Here is a 24229-nt window from a genome sequence, read left to right on the forward strand (position 1 = left end):
TCTCTTTTCATTCAATGATAATGGCATTGCTTGAACATGCCATCATCTCTGGGAATCCAGAAAGCAATAGAGTAACAGAATAGCAGAACAGACAATTTACCCTTTCTGTGAACTATTCCTAGAGATATCCTTTTCACCAATAGTTTGGTGTTATGCGAGATCTCTAGTGTTTATGCTGCTTTGCTTGCAAAGAGTAAAATGAAACAAGACAGTGGTCCTTTTATAATCATGGACATGATTTTAAGGTTTTGGTGGTACGAACTACCATCTAGACCTATTATCCAATGACTGTTAAACAATCTTTATTGGCCATGTCTCCATCCAGTTGGAGTTCTCTTTGTATTGGCTAAGGTGTTGCTATTTTAACAAGCTACTGAAACCATGTACAGGTTAGTGCTTTGGTGATGTGGCATAGGTGTAACATAAGACCTCAGCTGCTTTTTTGGAGAGAACGGGACGGGAGGTTGCTTGAGATTAGATTAGTTCTCCTTCCACTTCATCCTGATCCCCATATCATGACATTATAAAATCTCCAGATCCACATGCCGCACCTCAGGATTACGTTGCTGTCGAAGATACAGAGCAGGAGTCAGTCGAGGAAAAATAAAGACAAAAAAAGTAATAACTTGTTCGAAAAGACATTCGATCCATCACATACACTTTTGTTCAGCAAGGATCCATTAAATTGATCAAAAGTGACCGTAAAGACATTTACATTGCTACAAAAATGCTCCATTTCAAATAAATGTTGTTCTTTTGAACTTTTCTATCCATCAAAGAATCCTGAAAAAAAATATATATATATCATGGTTTCCACTAAAATATTAAGCTGTTTTCAGTGTTGATAACAATAAAGAAATTAGAATGATTTCTAAAGGATCATGTGACACTGAAGACTGGAGTGATGATGCTGAAAATTCTAATTAAAGAAATTTTAAATTGTAATAATATTTCCCAAAATTACTGTTTTTACTGTATTATTGAACAAATAAATACAGTATAAGAGACTTGTTTCAAAAACATAAAAAAAATCTGATCAACTCCTTTCTGTTAATTATAACAATATCAGAACAAATTATAAGTGCATTCAAAAGCAAAAAGAAAGATCACAAATTCCACATACATTCATTGTCTGCCAAAACATCAATGTAAAAAGGCAATTACAGTGACGCTTTCTGTGAAAATTCAAATCAGATTTTTCTATTCCAAAATGAAACACTGGAGAGTGAAACTTTGATGTATTTGAACAGCCGTGGCTAACAGCTGAAGTGGTTTGCTTTATGTGTTGCTGGAACTATGGTGCACCATGAGTGTGGCGTCTGCTGAATGTAGTGCTGAATTTATTCTAACAGCTAACCATACATCATGCATGTCTGATGAGAGTCATGGTGGTCTGAAAGAGAGTCAGGATGGAGATACAGAGAGATTTGTATAGTCAATAGTCTCATCAGATACCTTAAGTTCTTTCTCCAGACGGTCCACCTCTGCTCCTAAGGTGTCAATGATGTTCTCCCCGTGCTTCAGCATAAAGTTCTCCAGCTCCTCTGGTGTCTTCACCTGCTGAATTTCCTGCAGGCCAAACACACACATTTATAAGCACACATGATTGTACAATTGATGGTCAGAGGTCACAAAAATAGATTCTTAAGCAAAAAACTACCATCAATTGTTAAAACTGCTGTAACTGTAGCTTCTACGCAACCATAGATAGACCTCAAACAAACACTACAGTCATGTCAGATGATCTGCATCAGATCAGAAGCCTTGTCTCTCAGCACGTACGTTCAGGATCTGTTCAATGTCTTGCTTCTCCAGGTATGAGCGCGTCACCACCCGCCCATCAAAGTCCACCTCTGCCTTGAAGCGCACTTTGCTCAGCCCCAAATCTGTGGCTTTGACATCATGAATTGCCCTGGAGACAAAATGACCTGCAGTGAGGACATCAAATCTAATTCCATCAAAGCAAGAACGTTCACTGATGTAAATCTTCCCAAGCAAGCTTATATTTGAGAATGTCATGCTTGCCTGAATTTGAAAAGCATTTGAAGCAGGTTGCTTCTGCGTTAAAGTCCTCGTTTAATGGAATAATGCAGTGTTCATTATAAATGATTTATTTGTGAACGTAATTTTTTTTTTTAATTCATGTTGTAATCTTTAATCAAAATAACTTCCTCTCCCACATGCAGCGACATCCCTTTTCTTCTGACGATGTGTTTCCTGACACAAAAGCCGGACAACCTGTCACTCACATGAGATGACTTCAATAGCAAACCACAACCGTCCAATCAATTCCCGATGGACAAAATCAAGTCCCGGCCTACTTTTTCTCTTGTTCGAAAAGCCGTTTCATGCAAATAAATGTCACAATAGTGAACAAAAGACTATTGGAGCTTCCATTTCATGCCGAAATTGAAAGTACTGTTATGATCTGTAAGATGGCAGCTTGTTTGCTGATTAAGCTCTTCTCCAGCAGACTGCAGGTACACACAGAGGACACATGCAGTGGACAGAGGACTGACCTGACAACAGGGTCGTTTTCCAATAACTCTGTGAGCTTCTGCACATGCTCAGCCTTGATGGAGCGGCCCAGCAGAGCCTCAGTGTTAGTGTAAATGAGGAAGGCAGACACTGTTCCTAACAGGGTGCCCACACCCAGAGAACCAAGACTGTCATAGTAGGGGCTACCTATGTAGAGGGAGAAAGAGAGAGAGGATCAATGCAGAAGAAATGCAGGTAATAATGAAACAGTGGCAAATATGGACATGAGCTGCATTACAAGTCATGTACTATCCGTCAGAAAATAGAATGTGAGACTAGTATTTGTAAAAACCCAAAGGTGCTGATGATATACTGTCAAAGTAATATAGCATCTACTATGAATAAGATATATTACCCCACAGAACATTGCATTATGGAAAAGTTGGAATTTGTTTAGACATTTTTAAACTGTGTATAAGCTGCAATGGCAACAGCAGATTTTTACAATTATGAACTATAATGAATCTTGAGGTAATCCATTTGGCTAGATGCTAGCATTGACACATTAACTGTCATCATATCGTACGACTTTCTCAAAATTATGTATCATCAACAGCAAAGTAAATGCTTTAGTATGCAGAAGTACACTACCATTCAAAAGTTTGGGGTCAGTAAGATTTTTTTGGTTTGTTTGAAAGAAACTGATACCAGAGCCTGTCTATTAGACATTCTCTGCTGATACTTACTCAGCAAGGGACAAAAAGGGACAGTAAAGACATCTATAATGTTACAAAAGATTTTTTATTTAAAATAAATGCTGGTCTTTTGAACTTTTTATTCATCAAAGAATTCTGGGGGAAAAAGTATCAAGGTTTCCACAAAAAAAAAAATCAGTACAAAGGTTTAATTTTCAAATGTTTTTTGAGCATCCTGGCTGTAAAAAATTCAGCTTAGCATCACAGGAATAAATTAAATTTATGATATTTCTGAATTTAACAGCATTTACTGTATTTTTGATCAAATAAATATTGATTCGGCATTCATAAGACTCTTATTATAAAAATAAAAATAAAAAAAAAGAGTAAAAGATCTCAAACCTTTGAACTATAGTAATGTGAAATGGCATGCAATAGTCTTTAACAGCACAATAGAGACCTCTAGTGGTAGAAACGAAAGTGCCATTTAAAAAAAAACTCTATGTAAAATAACACTTCTGTTAGTTTCATGGTTGATTAAACTTCAATAACATACTGTAAAGCACCAGATAACAAAATGAGCTGAAACTGCCATCAGGGCTGTTCTCAAGCATGAAAGGAGGTTTACTGAATAGAGTATTTTCCAGATCTTTACACACATTTCCCACAAAGCCATGAAAACCACAGGGCAAGAGGAACTAGCTTCTGGGCTGCCGTAGATGTTGACTTTGTGAGAGCACAGTAGTGCGATTAGAGAGGTGGATTTAGAAAGCTTTAAAAGAACATCAACTGCTCTTACAAGGTTATAAAGTTCAATCCCATACGCTTATTAAACTTGACCCTCTGGTCGAGAGAGACCATAGAAAAAAGAAAGAATGATAGTTAGCATGAAACAGGGGGTCTGGTACGATGACGCTTACTTTCCTGAATTCAAAAGTCATGTATTATTCTTGAGTTTATTTTTACCTGTAAGAGACGTGAGTCCCATACATCCAGCTGCCAGCGTCACTCCGAGCACAGCGGCAGCGTCCTCCAACAGGACCACGTTAGTGCTGGGGTCTCGACTTTGCATCACTGTTGTCCACAGACAAACAAAAACTATCAAACTGATCATCTCCAAACTGTGTCAAAGCTATAATAGTCAATTAATATCCAAGGCTAACGGAAGAGTTAACTAAAGGTACATACCGTACTCATAAAAGGACAAGCTTTGTTCACGTGCGCTCTTCTTGATCTCATTAATGGCCACTAATAGTGTAGCTTTAAGGGAAATCAGCAGATAGATGATATTAGTGACAGTCAAACCTTTGTGAATGCTAATGAAAATATGCAAGAAGAAACCACACCTCACCTCCTTCAGACACCAGAGATCCTGCTAAAATACAGTATGCCTACAAAAGAAAAAAGAAAACAATATTTTAACAGCTATATACCCTACTGTTCAAGAGTTTGAGGTCATTAAGATTTTTTAAAATTCCATTTCAATTCAGCAAGGACACATTAAAAATTGATCAAAAGTAACGGTAAAAACATTTATAATGTTACAAAAGATTTCTATTTTAAATAAATGCTGTTCTTTTTGACTTGCTATTCATCAAAGAAACCTAATATTAATGTTTCAGGGTTTCCACAAAAATAATAGATAGTATATTAAAAATAGATGCAAAGATATTTCCAAATAATAAAAAAAGTAAAATTATATTGCTGATTTTACTGTTTTTGATCAAATAAATGCACATCTACAAGTTCTAACCGAACGCTACTAACCCAGAGCAGTGATTCTATTGGCTGAGGGTGCAGGAGTCCCATAATGCCGTGATACCAGGACAAGCCAGCACCCATCATGAAGATGCCCACTCCGCTGATGAGAGAGGCGATGTAACGCATGTTGGAGAAGCCGTACCTTTATTAAGAAAAAAATGTAGGCTTAGACATTAACAGTGGATATGGAGGTCAACATGGAGGGATCAGACTGCACAAGTTGTACATACGGATGGATGGCATCTGGGTTCCGGACAGATTGACTGATGCCTATTGCAAGAAGAGCCTGTGAGAGATTTAAGAGTTAAAGACCTTTGTAGCAATGTCATGGAGGTCAAAGGTGATACGACGAACATGAATTCCACCTCACCTGATTGCAGGTATCAGCCAGCGAGTGGATGGCTTCTGAAAACATACTGGCAGATCCTGTATAAACCCATGCCAACAGCTTGAAGAAAAAATTCAGTCCATTTCTGCAGATTACAAAAGTGAAATTAGACATTTAGATCTCCACTTGATGCAAGCATTTAAAAGTTTATTCATGCTAAACTGAACTGAAGTGACAAGACTTGTACATTGTTACAAAAATGTTCTAATTCAAATAAACACTGATCTTTCAAACTTTCTATTCATCAAAGGATTGTGAAAATTTTGTATCACTTTCCACAAAAATATTAAGCAGCACAACTGTATTCAACATTGATAATAATAATAATAAATAATTCTTGAGCAGAAAATCAGCATATTATAATGATTTCTGAAGCATCATGTGACACTGAAGACTGGAGTAATGATGCCATCACAGGAATAAATTACAACTTAAAATATATTAAAGTCAAAAACAGTTCTTCACAATATTACAATTTTTTCTGTATTTTTGATCAAATAAAAGATTACCACTGTCACATCACCTTTCCTTTTAGTGACACTTTTTAATAATTTGGGGGAATTGAGGATACTAATTGCTGCAGTAGATCATAAATCCTAAAAACATTAACCAACATTTTGAATGGAAGTGTACCGATTACAAAGTTCACAGAAAACACTAAAATGGCTTAAAGGTGGGGTATGTGATTTTCTTTTTTGACCATTTTTTCAAAATCACTTGAAATCCTATTCCTAACCCACTTACAGCCACTGAGTTAGAAGCACTGAAATGGAAATTAAGCAATTTAATCATCTGTGGAACGGGCAGGACTCGAAAAACTCCAGCCAATCATTTCCAAGACCACCTAGAATCATTGGACAGTCAGTGCGTCAATCAAACGGTCGTACCATACCCCCCTCCCCTTCGTGCGCGCGTGTCCCCTTCGTGCGCATACTCAAAGCTCGTGACCCAGTCACAGTAAGTGCAAGTCGCCCCGGGACAGAGTAGGGGTGTCCATGGTTAACCGATTAACCGTTAAAATTGCGTCACCGAGTGAAACATTTTGCTCGGTTAAGTGGCGTCAATGGCGTGCATTGAATTTAGTTGTAATACATTTTTGCACCACAAGAGACCGCCAGAGTGCTCCCAGACATTTGTAATGTCCACAAGAAGTAGTCATGACCAGTTTTCTAATATGAAGCGGGCAAAGAAAAGCACAGCGTGGGAGCGCTTTAAAATCGAGAATGACGGGGCAAAATGCAAGTATTGCAATGCAGTGCTTAGATATACTTCAAGTACAACCTCGTTGTTGTACCATCTCAACAGCCAACACCCGGGCATCATTATGGTGTGTTTACACCGAACGCGAATAGAGCGTCAAATACGCGTCTAGTTAGACGCTTGAACATTCGCTCGAGTTCAAATTTTTCAACTTGCGCGGAAGACATTCGCGGCAAACGCGTCGCCCAATTCGCATCATTCGCAACGCCCGGCGCGAATGATGCGTCTATTTGCGTCTTTGCATTGACTTTGTATGTAATCACTCGTGCAAATAATTAAATTCGCGTTCGGTGTGAACACACCATAACTGCTCTGTCCTTACCACTGCGTTTTATTTCTATAAATTAATTTCGTTTCAAATGTGGTCCAACCAGTTATTAAAGGTGTTAAAAATGAACTACCCCTTTCTCACGCGCACACTATGGTTAACCGAGTATTAACCGCTAAGGGCCTCGGTTAACGGTTAATGAAAAACTTGAAAACGTGCAGCCCTAGTACAGAGAGAGAGAGAGTAAGTGCAATCTCGCGCATCTGACTTTTGCAGATGCATGATTGCGTGTCCATGTTCTTCGAATGGGTGGAGTCAGGGCCAGCTTTGGAGGAAAGAAGGTAGGACCTTTTGAGTTGTGTATTTTCAAAATCTGCCGGCCGTTTTGCAAATCCCATACCCTACCTTTAATGTAACTGATAATTAACTAGACACAGATCTGGTTGTTTGAAAGACAACACAAGTGTGTTAAACCTCATGTGAGAGCACATGCCCTATAACTCAATATTCTTAATCTAATAGATATTGAGCATTTGATTGGCTTCTCCTTTATGCATAGAACTCATTCATTTTCTGTTTCTAGACTGAATGGCCCTGATATTGATGGCGGTGTAACACAAACTTAAGCTTACATGCATATAGCTACCATCACCACTTTTCCCGGCCCTTCTAGAAATGTTGCTCTCTTCCTAGACCGAGGCTATAGGAGACACACACAATATCAAAAACATAGTTAGCTGAAAGCACAATGTACACACATCATATTCACTGCTTGCCTTTGAGATTAAATAAGAGCAGCATGACCATACAAGACAAATATGAAAAAGCACCAAGAAAGGGACAGAAGATTACGAATATCACGAATCATGAGGACTGGTTACACCCAGGAAATGGTAACAAAACACAAAAATTAGTGACAGGTTTGACCTTGTTCTTACCTTTGTGTTTCCCCAGAAGTCTTTGTATTCCTTCAACAGCTGCTGATTTCTAAATGTGTCTTGAATGAGTAAGATAAATACAAATGGTTATTAAGTCAGCAGACGACATGAAAGCAGCAGAATGCAAATCATGTAGAGAGAGATGAGAGAATGACATACTTTCTTGGTACTCCTTTTCCACTTCTTTCCTGAGATTCCTCTCTCGAGTGAGTGCCTCTTGACTTCCCCATACATCCAGCGCTCTATTTAAGAAAACCAAAAATATGCGTATTGATCTCTATTGATGCGTATTAGATACTTCTTGCACCTGATGCTCAATAGCATATAAATTACCGGTAAAAAGGTTTGGGGTCAGTACGACATTTTACTGTTTTTACAGAAGTCTCTTATGCTCATCAAGGCTGCAATTATTTGATGAAAATACAGTAAAAACAATAATATTGTGAAATCTTATTACAATTTAAAAAACATGTTTTCTATTTTATTATATATTAAAATGTCATTTATTCCTGTTATGGCAAAACTGAATTTTCAGCATCATTACTCCAGTCTTCAGTGTGTCTAGAATGATCCTTCAGAAATCATTCTAATATACTAATTTGGTGCTCAAGAAACATTTCTTATTAGCATCAACGTTGAAAAACAGTTGTGTTGCTAAATATTTTTGTGGAAACCGTGAAATGTATTTTCCCAAAAGTTCAAAAGAACAGCATTTATTTGAAATAGAATACCATAGTTTTTGCTGAATAAAAGTATGAATTACTTCAAAAAAATCTTACGGACCCCAAACCTTTGAATGGTAGTGTAAGATAGTTGTACAAACTTTGCCTCCACATCTGATCGCAGGAAGACGGTGAATGCTTCTGTGTCATCATGGGGACTACGTCGGCGGATTTTCCTAAGCTGCTCAAGGTCACTTTGAACACACACACACACACACACAAAAAAAAGCATAGAATCACATGAATGGTAGAAGGGCAGCAAACTACAAAAGTTCCACTTGATAAAGGTACCTGGGTTTGAGGCAGAACTCATTCATAGCTCTAACCGCGGTGATGAAATTATTCTGGGTGTATTTGATGCCATATTCCCTTTTTTTCAGGACGGCGCGTACTGAAAACACAAGAAACATACAGTGATAGTTAAAATAAATAGAATAATGATATACATTCTGATTTGATTTTCTGTGAATAAAACAAGACTAAACTACCTTTCACTTGAATGCTCTCCGCTTTCGTCAGACCTTGAGGTTTGGAATCTCAAATGCAAAAAAAGAAAAACAAATGAATAAAACAGTTATGATAAATCATTATTATCACACATATATTATATTCCCTTACCAGAGCTAACTTTAGCACCTAAAAAGGGCAAAGACAATACCAGATAAATTAGCAGAGGTAATAAAAAAAAAACCTCACACACACTATATATATACATATATATATATACACACTCACCTAAAGGATTATTAGGAACACCTGTTCAATTTCTCATTAATGCAATTATCTAATCAACCAATCACATGGCAGTTGCTTCAATGCATTTAGGGGTGTGGTCCTGGTCAAGACAATCTCCTGAACTCCAAACTGAATGTCAGAATGGGAAAGAAAGGTGATTTAAGCAATTTTGAGCGTGGCATGGTTGTTGGTGCCAGACGGGCCGGTCTGAGTATTTCACAATCTGCTCAGTTACTGGGATTTTCACGCACAACATAATTTCTAGGGTTTACAAAGAATGGTGTGAAAAGGGAAAAACATCCAGTATGCGGCTAGTCCTGTGGGAGAAAATGCCTTGTTGATGCTAGAGGTCAGAGGAGAATGGGCCGACTGATTCAAGCTGATAGAAGAGCAACTTTGACTGAAATAACCACTCGTTACAACCGAGGTATGCAGCAAAGCATTTGTGAAGCCACAACACGCACAACCTTGAGGCGGATGGGCTACAACAGCAGAAGACCCCACCGGGTACCACTCATCTCCACTACAAACAGGAAAAAGAGGCTACAATTTGCAAGAGCTCACCACAATTGGACAGTTGAAGACTGGAAAAATGTTGCCTGGTCTGATGAGTCTCGATTTCGGTTGAGACATTCAGATGGTAGAGTCAGAATTTGGCGTAAACAGAATGAGAACATGGATCCATCATGCCTTGTTACCACTGTGCAGGCTGGTGGTGGTGGTGTAACAGTGTGGGGGATGTTTTCTTGGCACACTTTAGGCCCCTTAGTGCCAATTGGGCATCGTTTAAATGCCACGGCCTACCTGAGCATTGTTTCTGACCATGTCCATCCCTTTATGGCCACCATGTACCCATCCTCTGATGGCTACTTCCAGCAGGCAAAGTCTCCAGATCTCAACCCAATACATGGGATGTGGTGGAACGGGAGCTTCATGCACTGGATTTGCATCCCACAAATCTCCATCAACTGCAAGATGCTATCCAATCAATATGGGCCAACATTTCTAAAGAATGCTTTCAGCACCTTGTTGAATCAATGCCACGTAGAATTAAGGCAGTTCTGAAGGCGAAAGGGGGTCAAACACAGTATTAGTATGGAGTTCCTGATAATCCTTTAGGTGAGTGTGTGTGTGTGTGTGTGTGTGTGTGTGTGTATATATATATATATATAATGTGTGTGTGTGAATAAAAAAATAATGAACACTTATTTTACAAAAACATTATTTACATGTACTCAAAGTGGACTAAAACCTAAGAACACAAATGTTCTACAAGTATAAATTAGCTAATTTTAGACACCATTCAAATGCCTATGAACAAACACTAGATAATGCGGAATCACTATGAGTTTATTACCAGCTATTTTTGAAGAGGGCTGTGCAGCTTGTGCTTTCTCAGTGGGTTTTGGCTCTACAGGGCCCCCTGGAGATCCGTCTTTACCACTGCTTGATGTGGAACAGTTCTGGACCTGTGTCCACGTTAAGGAAGTGACTCTGGAATCAGGGAAGCTAAACCAGAGTTTGTGCACCCCTCCTCCACTTTGCCAACCTATTGAGAATCACAGTTGTGTAATCAGAATAATATCTGACTCTAGTCTAGGATTATTGCATCTAATTGAAACCAATGTTGAATGAGAAGATATGAAACACAGAATGAAAAAAAATGCACGCAAGTCACAACACCTAACTTACCAAAACATGGCTTAGCTATTTTGAAGGGTCTCTGAGACAGAGGGGCTCGTTGTTGCAGGTAGACCCGGCAGAGGACTTTCCATGGTCTATGGGCCAGGCAGGGGAACATCCTGTCTGTGGCAAGTCCAGAAGACACACACACTGAATCCTGCTGGACATTTACATTATATTATGTTAGTAAATTAATGTCCCTCAATGCATGTACAACAATGAAGCATATCAATGGTTAAAAAAGTAGTGTGCAGTGCACTGGTCTAAAAACATCAGATTAAGCCAATTAGAGCAACATGATCATGTGTACAACCACATGACATTTGTCAGATCTCTATGCACAAAATACAACACATTACACTGGATATTAAAATAACTTGCTGCAATGAATCAATGAATCAATCTATCTATCTATCTATCTATCTATCTATCTATCTATCTATCTATCTATCTATCCTTAAACACTAAATCAGCTATCTATCCTTAAACACTAAATCAGCTAATTAGCTAAATGTGACAGAGGGATCCAATTGAACCGCTCTGAACAGTTACATAAATACCTTTTCAATTCAGTAAAGTCAAAGTTAGGACGATATTTAAACCCAGTTCCGACAGTATAAACACTTACATGCTTTATTAGATCAGCATAAGCTTAGAATTAGCTACCCCCCAATGATATCAGTAAGTTACCCGGCTAGATATCCCGTCCGTGAGTCAAGCAGCAGATGTCTAAACGTGCGACTACTTTAATTTCTATCAGATTAAGTGAAGACTGCCGCTCAGTAAACAACACACACTGCTAACTGAATCTGACTGCAGCCGGTGTCTTTCAGTTAGCCTAGCCTGACAGCTACAGCTTAGCAAGATGCTACAGTTGTATTTACATACATATTACACACAGAAGCGGAAATAAATAACACTCCGTTAAACATGCTTTACCTTTATAAAGCTCAGTCCATTATGTTTTTGTGGTGGTCGGTTAACTCATCAACACAGTCCATAACGAAAAGCAACAGCACAACACTGAAAGCAGTGAAGACGGAGAGCTCGCGAGATCCTGAGTGATTGAACGAGAGAGCGTTATTTCCACTGTGTCTGCAGACTAGCAGAACGGTCAGAACGGAGCTCTGGAGGAGCTCCTCACTTGAGCACGGCTATCAAGAAATACAACACACCTATATAAATCTTTATGGTTTAAAAATTGGTCACGTTCTATTAAAATATTAAGCAGCACAACTGTTTACAACATTAATAATAACTGAGTATCAAATCATATTAGAATGATTTCTGAAGGATCATGTGACACTGCGGACTGGAGCAATGGCTGATGAAAATTCAGCTTTGCATCCAAAAAACAAACAAACTATATTTTAAAGTATATTCAAATAGTAATTAAATTATTTTACAATACAAGTTTTTTTCTGTATTTTTGACCAAATAAATGCAGATTTGATGAGCATAAGACTTCTTTTAAAAACATTAAAAATAGTAATATTTCCAAAACTTTGACCAGTATTTATATACAGTATATATATATAGTTTGGGATAGGTAGAATTTTTATTTTTAATGTTTTTAAAAGAAGTCTCTTATGCTCACGTTAAAATTAAGCTGACAATTCTACATAAATAGATTTTTTTCAATTACGCATGAAGTCACATTTATTTACTTAGTAATTTTAAAGTAACAGGTTATCACTTTTTTAAAGTTAAGTCAACTGATCACTTTTTACAGTGTATTTATGTATGTATAATATATACACTCACCGGCCACTTTATTAGGTACACCTGTCCAACTGCTCGTTAACACTTATTTTCTAAGCAGCCAATCACATGGCGGCAACTCAGTGCATTTAGGCATGTAGACATGGTCAAGACAATCTCCTGCAGTTCAAACCGAGGATCAGTATGGGGAAGAAAGGTGATTTGAGTGACTTTGAACGTGGCATGATTGTTGGTGCCAGAAGGGCTGGTCTGAGTATTTCAGAAACTGCTAATCTACTGGGATTTTCACGCACAACCATCTCTAGGGTTTACAGAGAATGGTCCGAAAAAGAAAAAACATCCAGTGAGCGGCAGTTCTGTGGGCGGAAATGCCTTGTTGATGCCAGAGGTCAGAGGAGAATGGCCAGACTGGTTCGAGCTGATAGAAGGGCAACAGTGACTGAAATAACCACTCGTTACAACCGAGGTATGCAGCAAAGCATTTGTGAAGCCACAACACGCACAACCTTGAGGCGGATGGGCTACAACAGCAGAAGACTCCACCGGGTACCACTCATCTCCACTACAAATAGGAAAAAGAGGCTACAATTTGCAAGAGCTCACCAAAATTGAACAGTTGAAGACTGGAAAAATGTTGCCTGGTCTGATGAGTCTCGATTTCTGTTGAGACATTCAGATGTTAGAGTCAGAATTTGGCGTAAACAGAATGAGAACATGGAACCATCATGCCTTGTTACCACTGTGCAGGCTGGTGGTGGTGGTGTAATGGTGTGGGGGATGTTTTCCTGGCACACTTTAGGCCCCTTAGTGCCAATTGGGCATCGTTTAAATGCCACGGCCTACCTGAGCATTGTTTCTGACCATGTCCATCCCTTTATGGCCACCATGTACCCATCCTCTGATGGCTACTTCCACCATGTCACAAAGCTCTAATCATTTCAAATTGGTTTCTTGAACATGACAATGAGTTCACTGTACTAAAATGGCCTCCACAGTCACCAGATCTCAACCCAATAGAGCATCTTTGGGATGTGGTGGAACGGGAGATTCGCATCATGGATGTGCAGCCGACAAATCTGCGGCAACTGTGTGATGCCATCATGTCAATATGGACCAAACTCCCTGAGGAATGCTTCCAGCACCTTGTTGAATCTATGCCACGAAGAATTGAGGCAGTTCTGAAGGCAAAAGGGGGTCCAACCCGTTACTAGCATGGGGTACCTAATAAAGTGGCCGGTGAGTGTATATATATATGTATATCCTAGATATACAGTACATATAACATAAACTTAACAAGCATTTATTCGTTAAAAACAGTTGACGTTTAATGTAGCCTATAAAATACAATTAAATTACAAATGACAACAAAGACTTCTATCTTAAACATACATAGTGGTAGGATATACAGATACATTTTTTTTTTATTCTTTCAACATATGTTTTGAAGATGTGAACAAAGCAACAACAGTTGTTGATCTCAATTGTTTTTTCTCAGTCCCATTCAGAAAAGTTTTCAAGCTCTTGAAGCCACTGCTTCTCCACCTTTACAAAGGGAGATAACAAAACAATTAGGATATGCACACTATACACATCTTTTGTGATTGAGTTCTGGGCTACATATCAGATTGAATAAGTATCATGCAGTATTTACAATAATTATCCACCTGTTCATTATTTAGTTTAGCCAGGCTCAGCGGCGCTGAGGGTATGTCTGCGATCATTCCAGTTAGCTGACTTTGTGGATGCTGTATAGGGGACAGGGGACCTCTCTGGATGTTTGCTGCCTCAAAGACACTGTTCACGAAGGCGTCTGAATTCTCAGAGAACGGCTCTGAGCATTGCCTCTTGTTAGGGATAAAGCTAAAGGACTCATGGTCACAGTAAACCCTCTTAGAAGGCAGTTCTGGTGGATTTTCAAATGCTGATAAAAAAAAAGGATGAATCAACAAAATATCATCTCCACCAACTCTATTAATTATTTCTGTGGTGCTATTAAACTCATTAATTAAAACTTACCTTCCTCCCAGCTGTCAAGACTACTTTGTTCAGGGCTAACAGCCTCCACCTCCTTCTGAGGAGTTTAAAATCACAAACATTCATAAAGAAGGCAAAGTCACGAATGCAGAAATGAAATTGTTTGAAACAAGGTTTGCAAAAGCACCATTTCATTGTTACACATGCGCTTTTGAGCAAAGCGTCCCTCCACAATGCTTTGAAGCGACTGTTGTAGAGATACACGTAGCTCGCAGGAGCTTTTGACCTAAAACACACCCAGTTTGAAACATTTTAAACAACTTTCACAAGCAATAAAGCGCTGGTCTTATGAATAAGAAGTGAAATGACACATAAAATAGGGTGTTTTGGGAACCAGTATAAATTATAACCATATATTATACCCTCATGCTATCAAAACAGGCTCTTCGAAACTCTCCACTGCTGCTGCTGGCAATTATACTGTTCACTGAGCTCAAGACAATGGATTTGGCAGGATCCAACCTCTGCCTGGCCTGAAGTACACACAGAAAATATGTACGGTTCAGTCGTGTTTAAAAAATGACTTAAGTGTCACAATTTTTCCATGTACAACACTGTTCAAAAGTTTAGGGTCAGTAAGATTTTTGTTATGTTTTTGAAAGTCTCTTATACTCACCAAGGCTGCAACATTATAAACGTCTTTAAAGCTGCATTCCGTAACTTTTTTGGGTTAAAAATTATCCAAAATAAATTTGAGCAAGTACATAACCAGCCAGTGTTCAAAACTATCTGCTTGTTTTAGCTCGATTCAAAACGGTAAGCTTGTAATAATGTTTTTAATTCCAGTGGGACTGGTGGATTTCCGCGGGAAATTCGAGCATGCCTTTGCGTCATTACATCACATCTGTACACATAAAGAAGGAGTCTCGGCTTGTAGGCTATATTGAGTCATTACATCACATCTGTACACATAAAGAAGGAGTCTCGGCTTGTAGGCTATATTGAGTCATTACATCACATCTGTACACATAAAGAAGGACTCTCGGCTTGTAGGCTATATTGAGTCATTACATCACATCTGTACACATAAAGAAGGAGTCTCGGCTTGTAGGCTATATTGAGTCATTACATCACATCTGTACACATAAAGAAGGAGTCTCGGCTTGTAGGCTATATTGAGTCATTACATCACATCTGTACACATAAAGAAGGAGTCTCAGCTAGTAGGCTATATTGAGTCATTACGTCACATCTGTACACATAAAGGAGGAGTCTCGGCTAGTAGGCTATATTGAGTCATTACATCACATCTGTACACATAAAGAAGGAGTCTCGGCTTGTAGGCTATATTGAGTCATTACGTCACATCTGTACACATAAAGGAGGAGTCTCGGCTAGTAGGCTATATTGAGTCATTACATCACATCTGTACACATAAAGAAGGAGTCTCGGCTAGTAGGCTATATTGAGTCATTACGTCACATCTGTACACATAAAGGAGGAGTCTCGGCTAGTAGGCTATATTGAGTCATTACATCACATCTGTACACATAAAGAAGGAGTCTCGGCTAGTAGGCTATATTGAGTCATTACGTCACATCTGTACACATAAAGAAGGAGTCTCGGCTAGTAGGCTATATTGAGTCATTACATCACATCTGTACACATAAAGAAGGAGTCTCGGCTAGTAGGCTATATTGAGTCATTACGTCACATCTGTACACATAAAGAAGAGTCTCGGCTAGTAGGCTATATTGAGTCATTACGTCACATCTGTACACATAAAGAAGGAGTCTCGGCTAGTAGGCTATATTGAGTCATTACGTCACATCTGTACACATAAAGGAGGAGTCTCGGCTAGTAGGCTATATTGAGTCATTACATCACATCTGTACACATAAAGAAGGAGTCTCGGCTAGTAGGCTATATTGAGTCATTACGTCACATCTGTACACATAAAGAAGGAGTCTCGGCTTGTAGGCTATATTGAGTCATTACATCACATCTGTACACATAAAGAAGGAGTCTCGGCTTGTAGGCTATATTGAGTCATTACATCACATCTGTACACATAAAGAAGGAGTCTCGGCTTGTAGGCTATATTGAGTCATTACATCACATCTGTACACATAAAGAAGGAGTCTCGGCTAGTAGGCTATATTGAGTCATTACGTCACATCTGTACACATAAAGGAGGAGTCTCGGCTAGTAGGCTATATTGAGTCATTACGTCACATCTGTACACATAAAGAAGGAGTCTCGGCTAGTAGGCTATATTGAGTCATTACGTCACATCTGTACACATAAAGAAGGAGTCTCGGCTAGTAGGCTATATTGAGTCATTACGTCACATCTGTACACATAAAGGAGGAGTCTCGGCTAGTAGGCTATATTGAGTCATTACGTCACATCTGTACACATAAAGAAGGAGTCTCGGCTAGTAGGCTATATTGAGTCATTACGTCACATCTGTACACATAAAGGAGGAGTCTCGGCTAGTAGGCTATATTGAGTCATTACGTCACATCTGTACACATAAAGAAGGAGTCTCGGCTTGTAGGCTATATTGAGTCATTACATCACATCTGTACACATAAAGAAGGAGTCTCGGCTTGTAGGCTATATTGAGTCATTACATCACATCTGTACACATAAAGAAGGAGTCTCGGCTTGTAGGCTATATTGAGTCATTACATCACATCTGTACACATAAAGAAGGAGTCTCGGCTAGTAGGCTATATTGAGTCATTACGTCACATCTGTACACATAAAGGAGGAGTCTCGGCTAGTAGGCTATATTGAGTCATTACGTCACATCTGTACACATAAAGAAGGAGTCTCGGCTAGTAGGCTATATTGAGTCATTACGTCACATCTGTACACATAAAGAAGGAGTCTCGGCTAGTAGGCTATATTGAGTCATTACGTCACATCTGTACACATAAAGGAGGAGTCTCGGCTAGTAGGCTATATTGAGTCATTACATCACATCTGTACACATAAAGAAGGAGTCTCGGCTAGTAGGCTATATTGAGTCATTACGTCACATCTGTACACATAAAGAAGGAGTCTCGGCTAGTAGGCTATATTGAGTCATTACGTCACATCTGTACACATAAAGGAGGAGTCTCGGCTAGTAGGCTATATTGAGTCATTACATCACATCTGTACACATAAAGAAGGAGTCTCGGCTAGTAGGCTATATTGAGTCATTACGTCACATCTGTACACATAAAGAAGGAGTCTCGACTAGTAGGCTATATTGAGTCATTACGTCACATCTGTACACATAAAGAAGGAGTCTCAGCTAGTAGGCTATATTGAGTCATTACATCACATCTGTACACATAAAGAAGGAGTCTCGGCTAGTAGGCTATATTGAGTCATTACATCACATCTGTACACATAAAGAAGGAGTCTCGGCTAGTAGGCTATATTGAGTCATTACGTCACATCTGCACACATAAAGAAGGAGTCTCGGCTAGTAGGCTATATTGCGTGTGAGGATGTTGGAGGTGGAGATTTATAGCCTTTTCTCACAGCACTTGATATAATTAAACTTATCAATTTGATGGCGGATCCAGAAAGGTTCAAACAACAATCATCAGTGACAACAGATTCACCCGCTGTAAAATGCAAAAGACTTCGTTCGGACTTCAGAGTGGCTACAGAAAAAAGAGACTGCAACTGGGCCCATGCGAAAACAAGGATAAATATTGGAAGGTTATTAAATGTAGTCACGCAATGGTGATGTTGTTCACATTAACAATTTGAGAACAAAGTATAATTTGCACGTTTTGACGTGATATGATAAGCGATCGTTAGATTTAATCAGCGCGATTTACTGCAATGCTTTTTTCCCCTTAGTTGGTCAGAACAAAAGTGGATGTTACTTACTTGTTCAGATGACATGAGATGTTGGTCATACTTTCAAAAAGTAGAATCTGTGATTCCAAATGACAGTATCCACACCAGCGCGGTGATTGACAGCCTCACACTCTCCTCAAAACATTGGATTCATCCACGCGATGCCGTGCCGAGGGACAACCCAAGTAAAGTTGATAGTTCCGCAAATAACTGCAATTGCATATTTCGAACAGAGATGGCGACAAAGAGGAAAAACTACAGACTGCAGCTTTAATGTCACCTTTGAACAATTTAATGTGTCCTTGGCTTGCTGAATAAAACTATACCAGTTCTTTCGAAAAATATATATTTACATTACTGACCTAAACCTTTGAACTGTAGTGTACGTAAACTCCATGCAGACATATCTTACAGTGTGTCTCCGCTGGAATCCTTTCAGCGTTTTTTTCATGGTTGACTGTAGAGTCGCCCTCACTTGATCTCCGTTGTACCAAAGAACCGCATCCAAGTCTCCCTCGAAAACCTCCTCACTGCCTGACACATTTAAAAGCAGAACTTCAGCAGAAAATATTAAAACCTTAAGATGTCTGCGTGACAGGGCAGGCAAATGGAACGCACTTATAAAGTCAGTGATCTGGGAGTGGAAGGGGTCAGTGTACTGAGTGAAAATGAAGACGGTCAGAGTCTGTTCTACAGCACCGCTCCATTCTGGCTCAATGTTCTGCTGTACAGCATTACTACATCTTGTTTCCTCACTGTAGTCAGTTTCAACAGAGAATTCTACATCAGAACACAGACAGCCTATAAAGGGAAAAGCCAGAATTAAATAATATATACACATGCTGGATAGCCGTCTGAACAACTTTAGCCTCAAAGCCAATGGTGATTTGTAGCACAGTGCCCTTTATGCTTTGCAGCAAGGCTGCCATCCATAAAATTGCAGCGCAGTGAGCGAATTGGCTCTCAGTTTCCCCAATTTATCCCCATTTAATCCTGTCTTTTACCCTGGATGTTTTGTGCTTCCATGCAACAGACTTTAGAAAGGCCGAGATCTGCCCAGGAGAGTGAAGCAGCCAAACTCTGGAGGAAACTCATCTGTGTTTGTTGCATTAGAGGCATCCCACATGGACTGTACACAAGCATGTGTGATGAATGTCAAGGAAAATATCTCTTTTGTTCATTAATATGAATAATGCATCAGAATCACAATATTTTTTACCAAAAAAGACCAAGCATATTTGTAAGGCAAGTAGCCTAAAATCATATGCATGCTCTTAAATAATAATAACGATTATTATGTGACCATCACAAAGGATATCCGTATGCATGAGAGCTGAGTGGGCCAGTTGGAATACTGCTCCATACAGGGTGCAAGTGTTGCCATGGTAACCATGCTCAGTTCTCCACACAGTCCAGCCTCTATTATGTCAGTAGGGAGCACACAACTCAGTGTGTCTCCCAATACTGGGTGCATTTGTGGACAGGATGGGAAACACCGCACAGAGAATGGACTCCTTCATAATAAAATTACAGAAGCAAAGTGTGAAGAAAAAAAATGCAAGTAAAGACAGATATTCAGGATGTTAAAACAGAATGGCCAATCAGGTGTGTTGATTCTGCTTGACACCAAGTTGTTCTGTTTAATACAAATTCGCAGCAACTGACTGTCCGTATGCGGCAGTGTCCATAGGAATGATGTGATCCATCACTGAAACTTTACTTCCTTTCTCTCCACTATAAAATAACAAATAAAGATTATTACACACAAATCTTTAAAAAAAATAATAATGAGAAGGTTTATACGAGTAGACCTGTAGGACATCAATACAGAGATGAGTAAAAGCAACAAAAACATAAAAATAAGCTTTGGGTTTTTATTATTATTATTATTTGGGGTCTGTAAGATTTTTTTTATTGTTTTTGAAAGAAGTCTCTTATTTGGCTTGATCACAATGACAGTTAACAGTAATATTGTGTAAAAGTTAAAAGAACCATTTCTATAATATATTTTAAAATGTAATTTATTCCTGTGATGGCAAAGCTGATTTTTCAGCATATTTACTCAAGTCTTCCTTGTCAAATGATCCTTCAGAAATCATTCTAATATGCTGATTTGATGCTCAAGAAACATTTATTATCATTATCAATGTTGAAGATGCTTGTGCTGCTTAATATTTTTGTGGAAACCGTGATACTTTTTAAAGGATTTTTAAGAGAATAGAAAGTTCAAAAGAACAGCATTTAGAAACATGAAAAAACGGTAAGATTATAAATGGCTTTACGGTTTTAATCAATTTAATGGATCCTTGCTTAATAAAGGTAAATAAATAATAATCTTAAAATCTTACTGATGCCAAACTTTTGTACGGTAGTGAAAATATTTATTCAGTTAACCTGAACATTTGCTTGTGTGTTGTTGAATCTGTCCTAATCTCAAAGATGATTTCCACCTAAAACGTAAAAAAAACATAAAAAGATTAAAGGGATACTCCACCAGTTTTTCTTATTAAACTATGTTATTCCCTTAACTAAGACGAGTTGATACAAACCTCTCTCGTCTCAGTGCGTGCACTATATCGCTCTGTATTGCCGCAAAACTATGTTAGCACTTAGCTTAGCCCATGCATTAAATATGGGCCAAGCAGAGAAGCGACCAAACACTTCCACGTTTTCCCTATGTAAACACAGTTACTCGAGTAGTGTAACTTGACCTGGGCTGGTGACACAAAATAAACCGTTGCGCTTTTCTAAGCGTTTAAAATTGATGACTATATTGTATGGCGGAATACCATAACAAGTGCTTTTGAGCACTTCGACTTGGCGCAATAATATCTTCACTCGTGAAAAGTCCCGGCTCCCGCTTCCTCTCCCCCTCCCTCTGACATTTCCGTCAATACAACCAACGTGACATGCGCCGGTAGTAGTAGTTCGAGCGGAGTTACAGGTTGTTGGAAGCTAGTTAGCTTAGTTAGCATTCTAAACAGCACAGGCTCTCAATTTCGGTCGGCATCTGTTCGCAACAGTCACACTTGCACCACCAATTGCTGTTTGCCCGTGGTCTTTCGCCAGCTCCGGTCTGTTCTGGATCATATCTTTCTTGCCTCTCACGGTCCATAAGAGCTAATTCCTCCTCCGTGTACTCGGGTTCAAACAGATATGGCTCTGGGTCTTCTACAAAGAAGTCATAATCATCTACAAAGTCCGCCATTGCAAATGATCTGCAGTTTGCTAATAGCACAGCACAGGTAGTAAAAGTCACGTTGGTTGTATTGACGGAAATGTCAGAGGGAGGGGGAGAGGAAGCGGGAGCCGGGACTTTTCACGAGTGAAGATATTATTGCGCCAAGTCGAAGTGCTCAAAAGCACTTGTTATGGTATTCCGCCATACAATATAGTCATCAATTTTAAACGCTTAGAAAAGCGCAACGGTTTATTTTGTGTCACCAGCCCAGGTCAAGTTACACTACTCGAGTAACTGTGTTTACATAGGGAAAACGTGGAAGTGTTTGGTCGCTTCTCTGCTTGGCCCATATTTAATGCATGGGCTAAGCTAAGTGCTAACATAGTTTTGCGGCAATACAGAGCGATATAGTGCACGCACTGAGACGAGAGAGGTATGTATCAACTCGTCTTAGTTAAGGGAATAACATAGTTTAATAAGAAAAACTGGTGGAGTATCCCTTTAATAGTTTTACTCATGATTAATTGAAAATTCTAAATATGCAACAGTATTATCACAAATATGCGCATTTATAAAAAATGATTCATGTTAAAGAATTAATTCACTTCAGAATTAGAATATCCTGACTCTTTCTTTCTTCAGTTGAAAAGAAATGAAGGTTTTTGAGGAAAACGTTCCAGGATTTTTCTCTACATAATGGACTTTGATGGGGTACAACGGTTTGAAGGTCCAAATTGCAGTTTTAATGCAGCTTCAAGGGGCTCTACTCGATCCCAGCCGAGGAATAAGTCTTATCTAGTGAAACGATCTATCATTTTCTAATAAAAATAAATAAACATTTATATACTTTTTAACCACAAATGCTCGTCTTGCACGAGCTCTGCGATGCACCACGTATTACGTAATCACATTGAAAGGACACGCGAAGCTTGTACTGTGTCACTTTGAGGTACAAAGCGAACGTGCAAAGACTAAGTCAATCGCCATTTACAAAATGAATAAATAAATAAAAGGTAAAAACAACGATGTCGGACGATTTTGAAGTTGGTGGAGAAAATGAGAATTTTTCGAGAATCCTACCTTTTTGAACCGGAACACGCGTGACCTTTCTACGTGATTACGTAATGCGTGGTGCATTGCAGAGCTAGTGCAAGACAAGCATTTGTGGTTAAAAAGTATGTATATTTTTTTAGAAAACGACCAATCTTTTTCGCTAGATAAGACCCTTATTCCTCGGCTGGGATCGAGCCCTTTGAAGCTGCACTGTAACTGCAATTTGGACCTACAAACAATTGATAACCGTTGAACTCCACTATATGGAGAAAAATCCTGGAATGTTTTCCTCAAAAACCTTCATTTCTTTTCGACTGAAGAAAGAAAGACAAGAACATCTTGGATGACGTGGGGGTGAGTAAATTATCAGGAAATTTAGATTTTTCTGAAGTGAACTAATCCTTTAACGGTGAACGTTTTGGTTTATTTCAATGTATATGTGGGAAATGATCAATCTTGAAATAGGCATGTATCAAATGAACACCACTGGTCTCACCTGCGCATGAACAAGACTGAGTCTGTGCAGACATTTTTGGATATTTGACTGTTCTTCCTCCACTGACTGACAAGAAGCCTTTCCAACATTTTAAAATGAAGATAAATCAAATTACACATAATTTGTGACTACCAGTATACAGTACATGAAAAAAGTAAACACAGTATTACTATAGTATGAGAATTAAAGCCAAATTTATTTTGCCAAATACAAATTTACTGATAGATTATTCAGTAAGGAAGCACTTACGTGAAAAGAATAGGTGAAAAACAAAGACCCAAAATTATCAGTAAACCTCTGAAGCTCTTCTTGATGAACACACTCACAAGGTGGGACCTGTAAAGAAAGTCTTTCCACAGCCTCTAAAAAAGGAAAACAGAAGAACCAGCGTGAATCTGAACCTATTCACAGGTACAATTATCAGTGTATAGGCCGTTAGTACACACTAGTAGGCTAACGTTACCCTTCAAAGCAGAAGTAGAAACTTTGCTACACCAAGCTCCAGCAGCAGATACTATGAAAGACAACGATTGCCACGATGAATTAAACATTAATACAAATCATTAAATTCATTTATCAAGCTTACAAAATGAAATTTGTTTAATAAGTCAGAATGACTTTTTTTTACCGGTTAAAATTGCCGGAGATTCACAGAGCGCCCTTGTGACAACCATCAAACCTCCTGTCCGTTTACACTCACCACACTCGCGATGAACTAAAGTCAATAAACACCTCAAAACCTGCAGAAAATGAAAATTAAACAAGCCCAACACATAGCCGCAAAACATACACGGCGAAACGAAACGTACCCCCTACGAGTAAAATACATTTCCAGCAAAACAAACAAAAAAATTTTAACATTAAAAAGACCAACGTTAAATGTACCTGTCGCAATTTACAGTTCATTTTCAAACCCTATCAAATTTTCATCCGAATGAAAGTTCCTCAGAAAAGCAAACAACCGCAGTTGCCTTGTCCATCCGCTCCACTAGATGGCGCTAAAGCCTG

The 24229-nt window shown here is 38.8% G+C and overlaps 2 protein-coding genes across 3 annotated transcripts; both read right to left on the reverse strand.

Moving 5' to 3' along the window:
• Positions 1 to 217: 217 nt before the first annotated feature.
• Positions 218 to 19645, reverse strand: slc30a9 (solute carrier family 30 member 9). Its single transcript, XM_056257322.1, is given in 26 exon segments — positions 218 to 566; positions 1456 to 1569; positions 1783 to 1912; positions 2520 to 2685; positions 4140 to 4247; positions 4362 to 4433; positions 4525 to 4564; positions 4941 to 5076; positions 5165 to 5220; positions 5305 to 5407; positions 7483 to 7550; positions 7789 to 7847; positions 7948 to 8030; positions 8612 to 8704; positions 8802 to 8901; positions 8999 to 9046; positions 10603 to 10856; positions 13661 to 13672; positions 14212 to 14242; positions 14302 to 14571; positions 14667 to 14721; positions 14812 to 14910; positions 15047 to 15157; positions 18904 to 19025; positions 19110 to 19292; positions 19496 to 19645. Coding segments are annotated over 26 exon segments (2697 nt in total). The 5' UTR covers positions 19635 to 19645; the 3' UTR covers positions 218 to 521.
• A 59-nt stretch (positions 19646 to 19704) lies between these two features.
• On the reverse strand, positions 19705 to 24192 carry LOC130089785 (type 2 DNA topoisomerase 6 subunit B-like). 2 transcript variants are annotated; one of them, XM_056257321.1, is made up of 8 exons: positions 24107 to 24192; positions 23850 to 23961; positions 23685 to 23735; positions 23471 to 23583; positions 23222 to 23299; positions 20886 to 20941; positions 20157 to 20225; positions 19705 to 20005 (listed from the first exon to the last, which is right to left on the reverse strand). In XM_056257321.1, exons 1-8 carry the CDS (start codon positions 24125 to 24127, stop codon positions 19786 to 19788), a joined length of 720 nt encoding a protein of 239 aa, XP_056113296.1. In that variant the 5' UTR covers positions 24128 to 24192; the 3' UTR covers positions 19705 to 19785. The 2 variants fall into 2 exon arrangements, with proteins under 2 accessions (XP_056113296.1, XP_056113295.1); XM_056257320.1 differs by lacking the exon at positions 24107 to 24192 and having other exon boundaries at positions 23850 to 24049.
• Positions 24193 to 24229: the final 37 nt, after the last annotated feature.

The sequence above is a fragment of the Rhinichthys klamathensis genome, unplaced genomic scaffold (assembly GCF_029890125.1).
Source record: "Rhinichthys klamathensis goyatoka isolate OS25496 unplaced genomic scaffold, OSU_Roscu_1.1 h1tg000136l_1, whole genome shotgun sequence".
Lineage (NCBI taxonomy): Eukaryota > Metazoa > Chordata > Actinopteri > Cypriniformes > Leuciscidae > Rhinichthys > Rhinichthys klamathensis.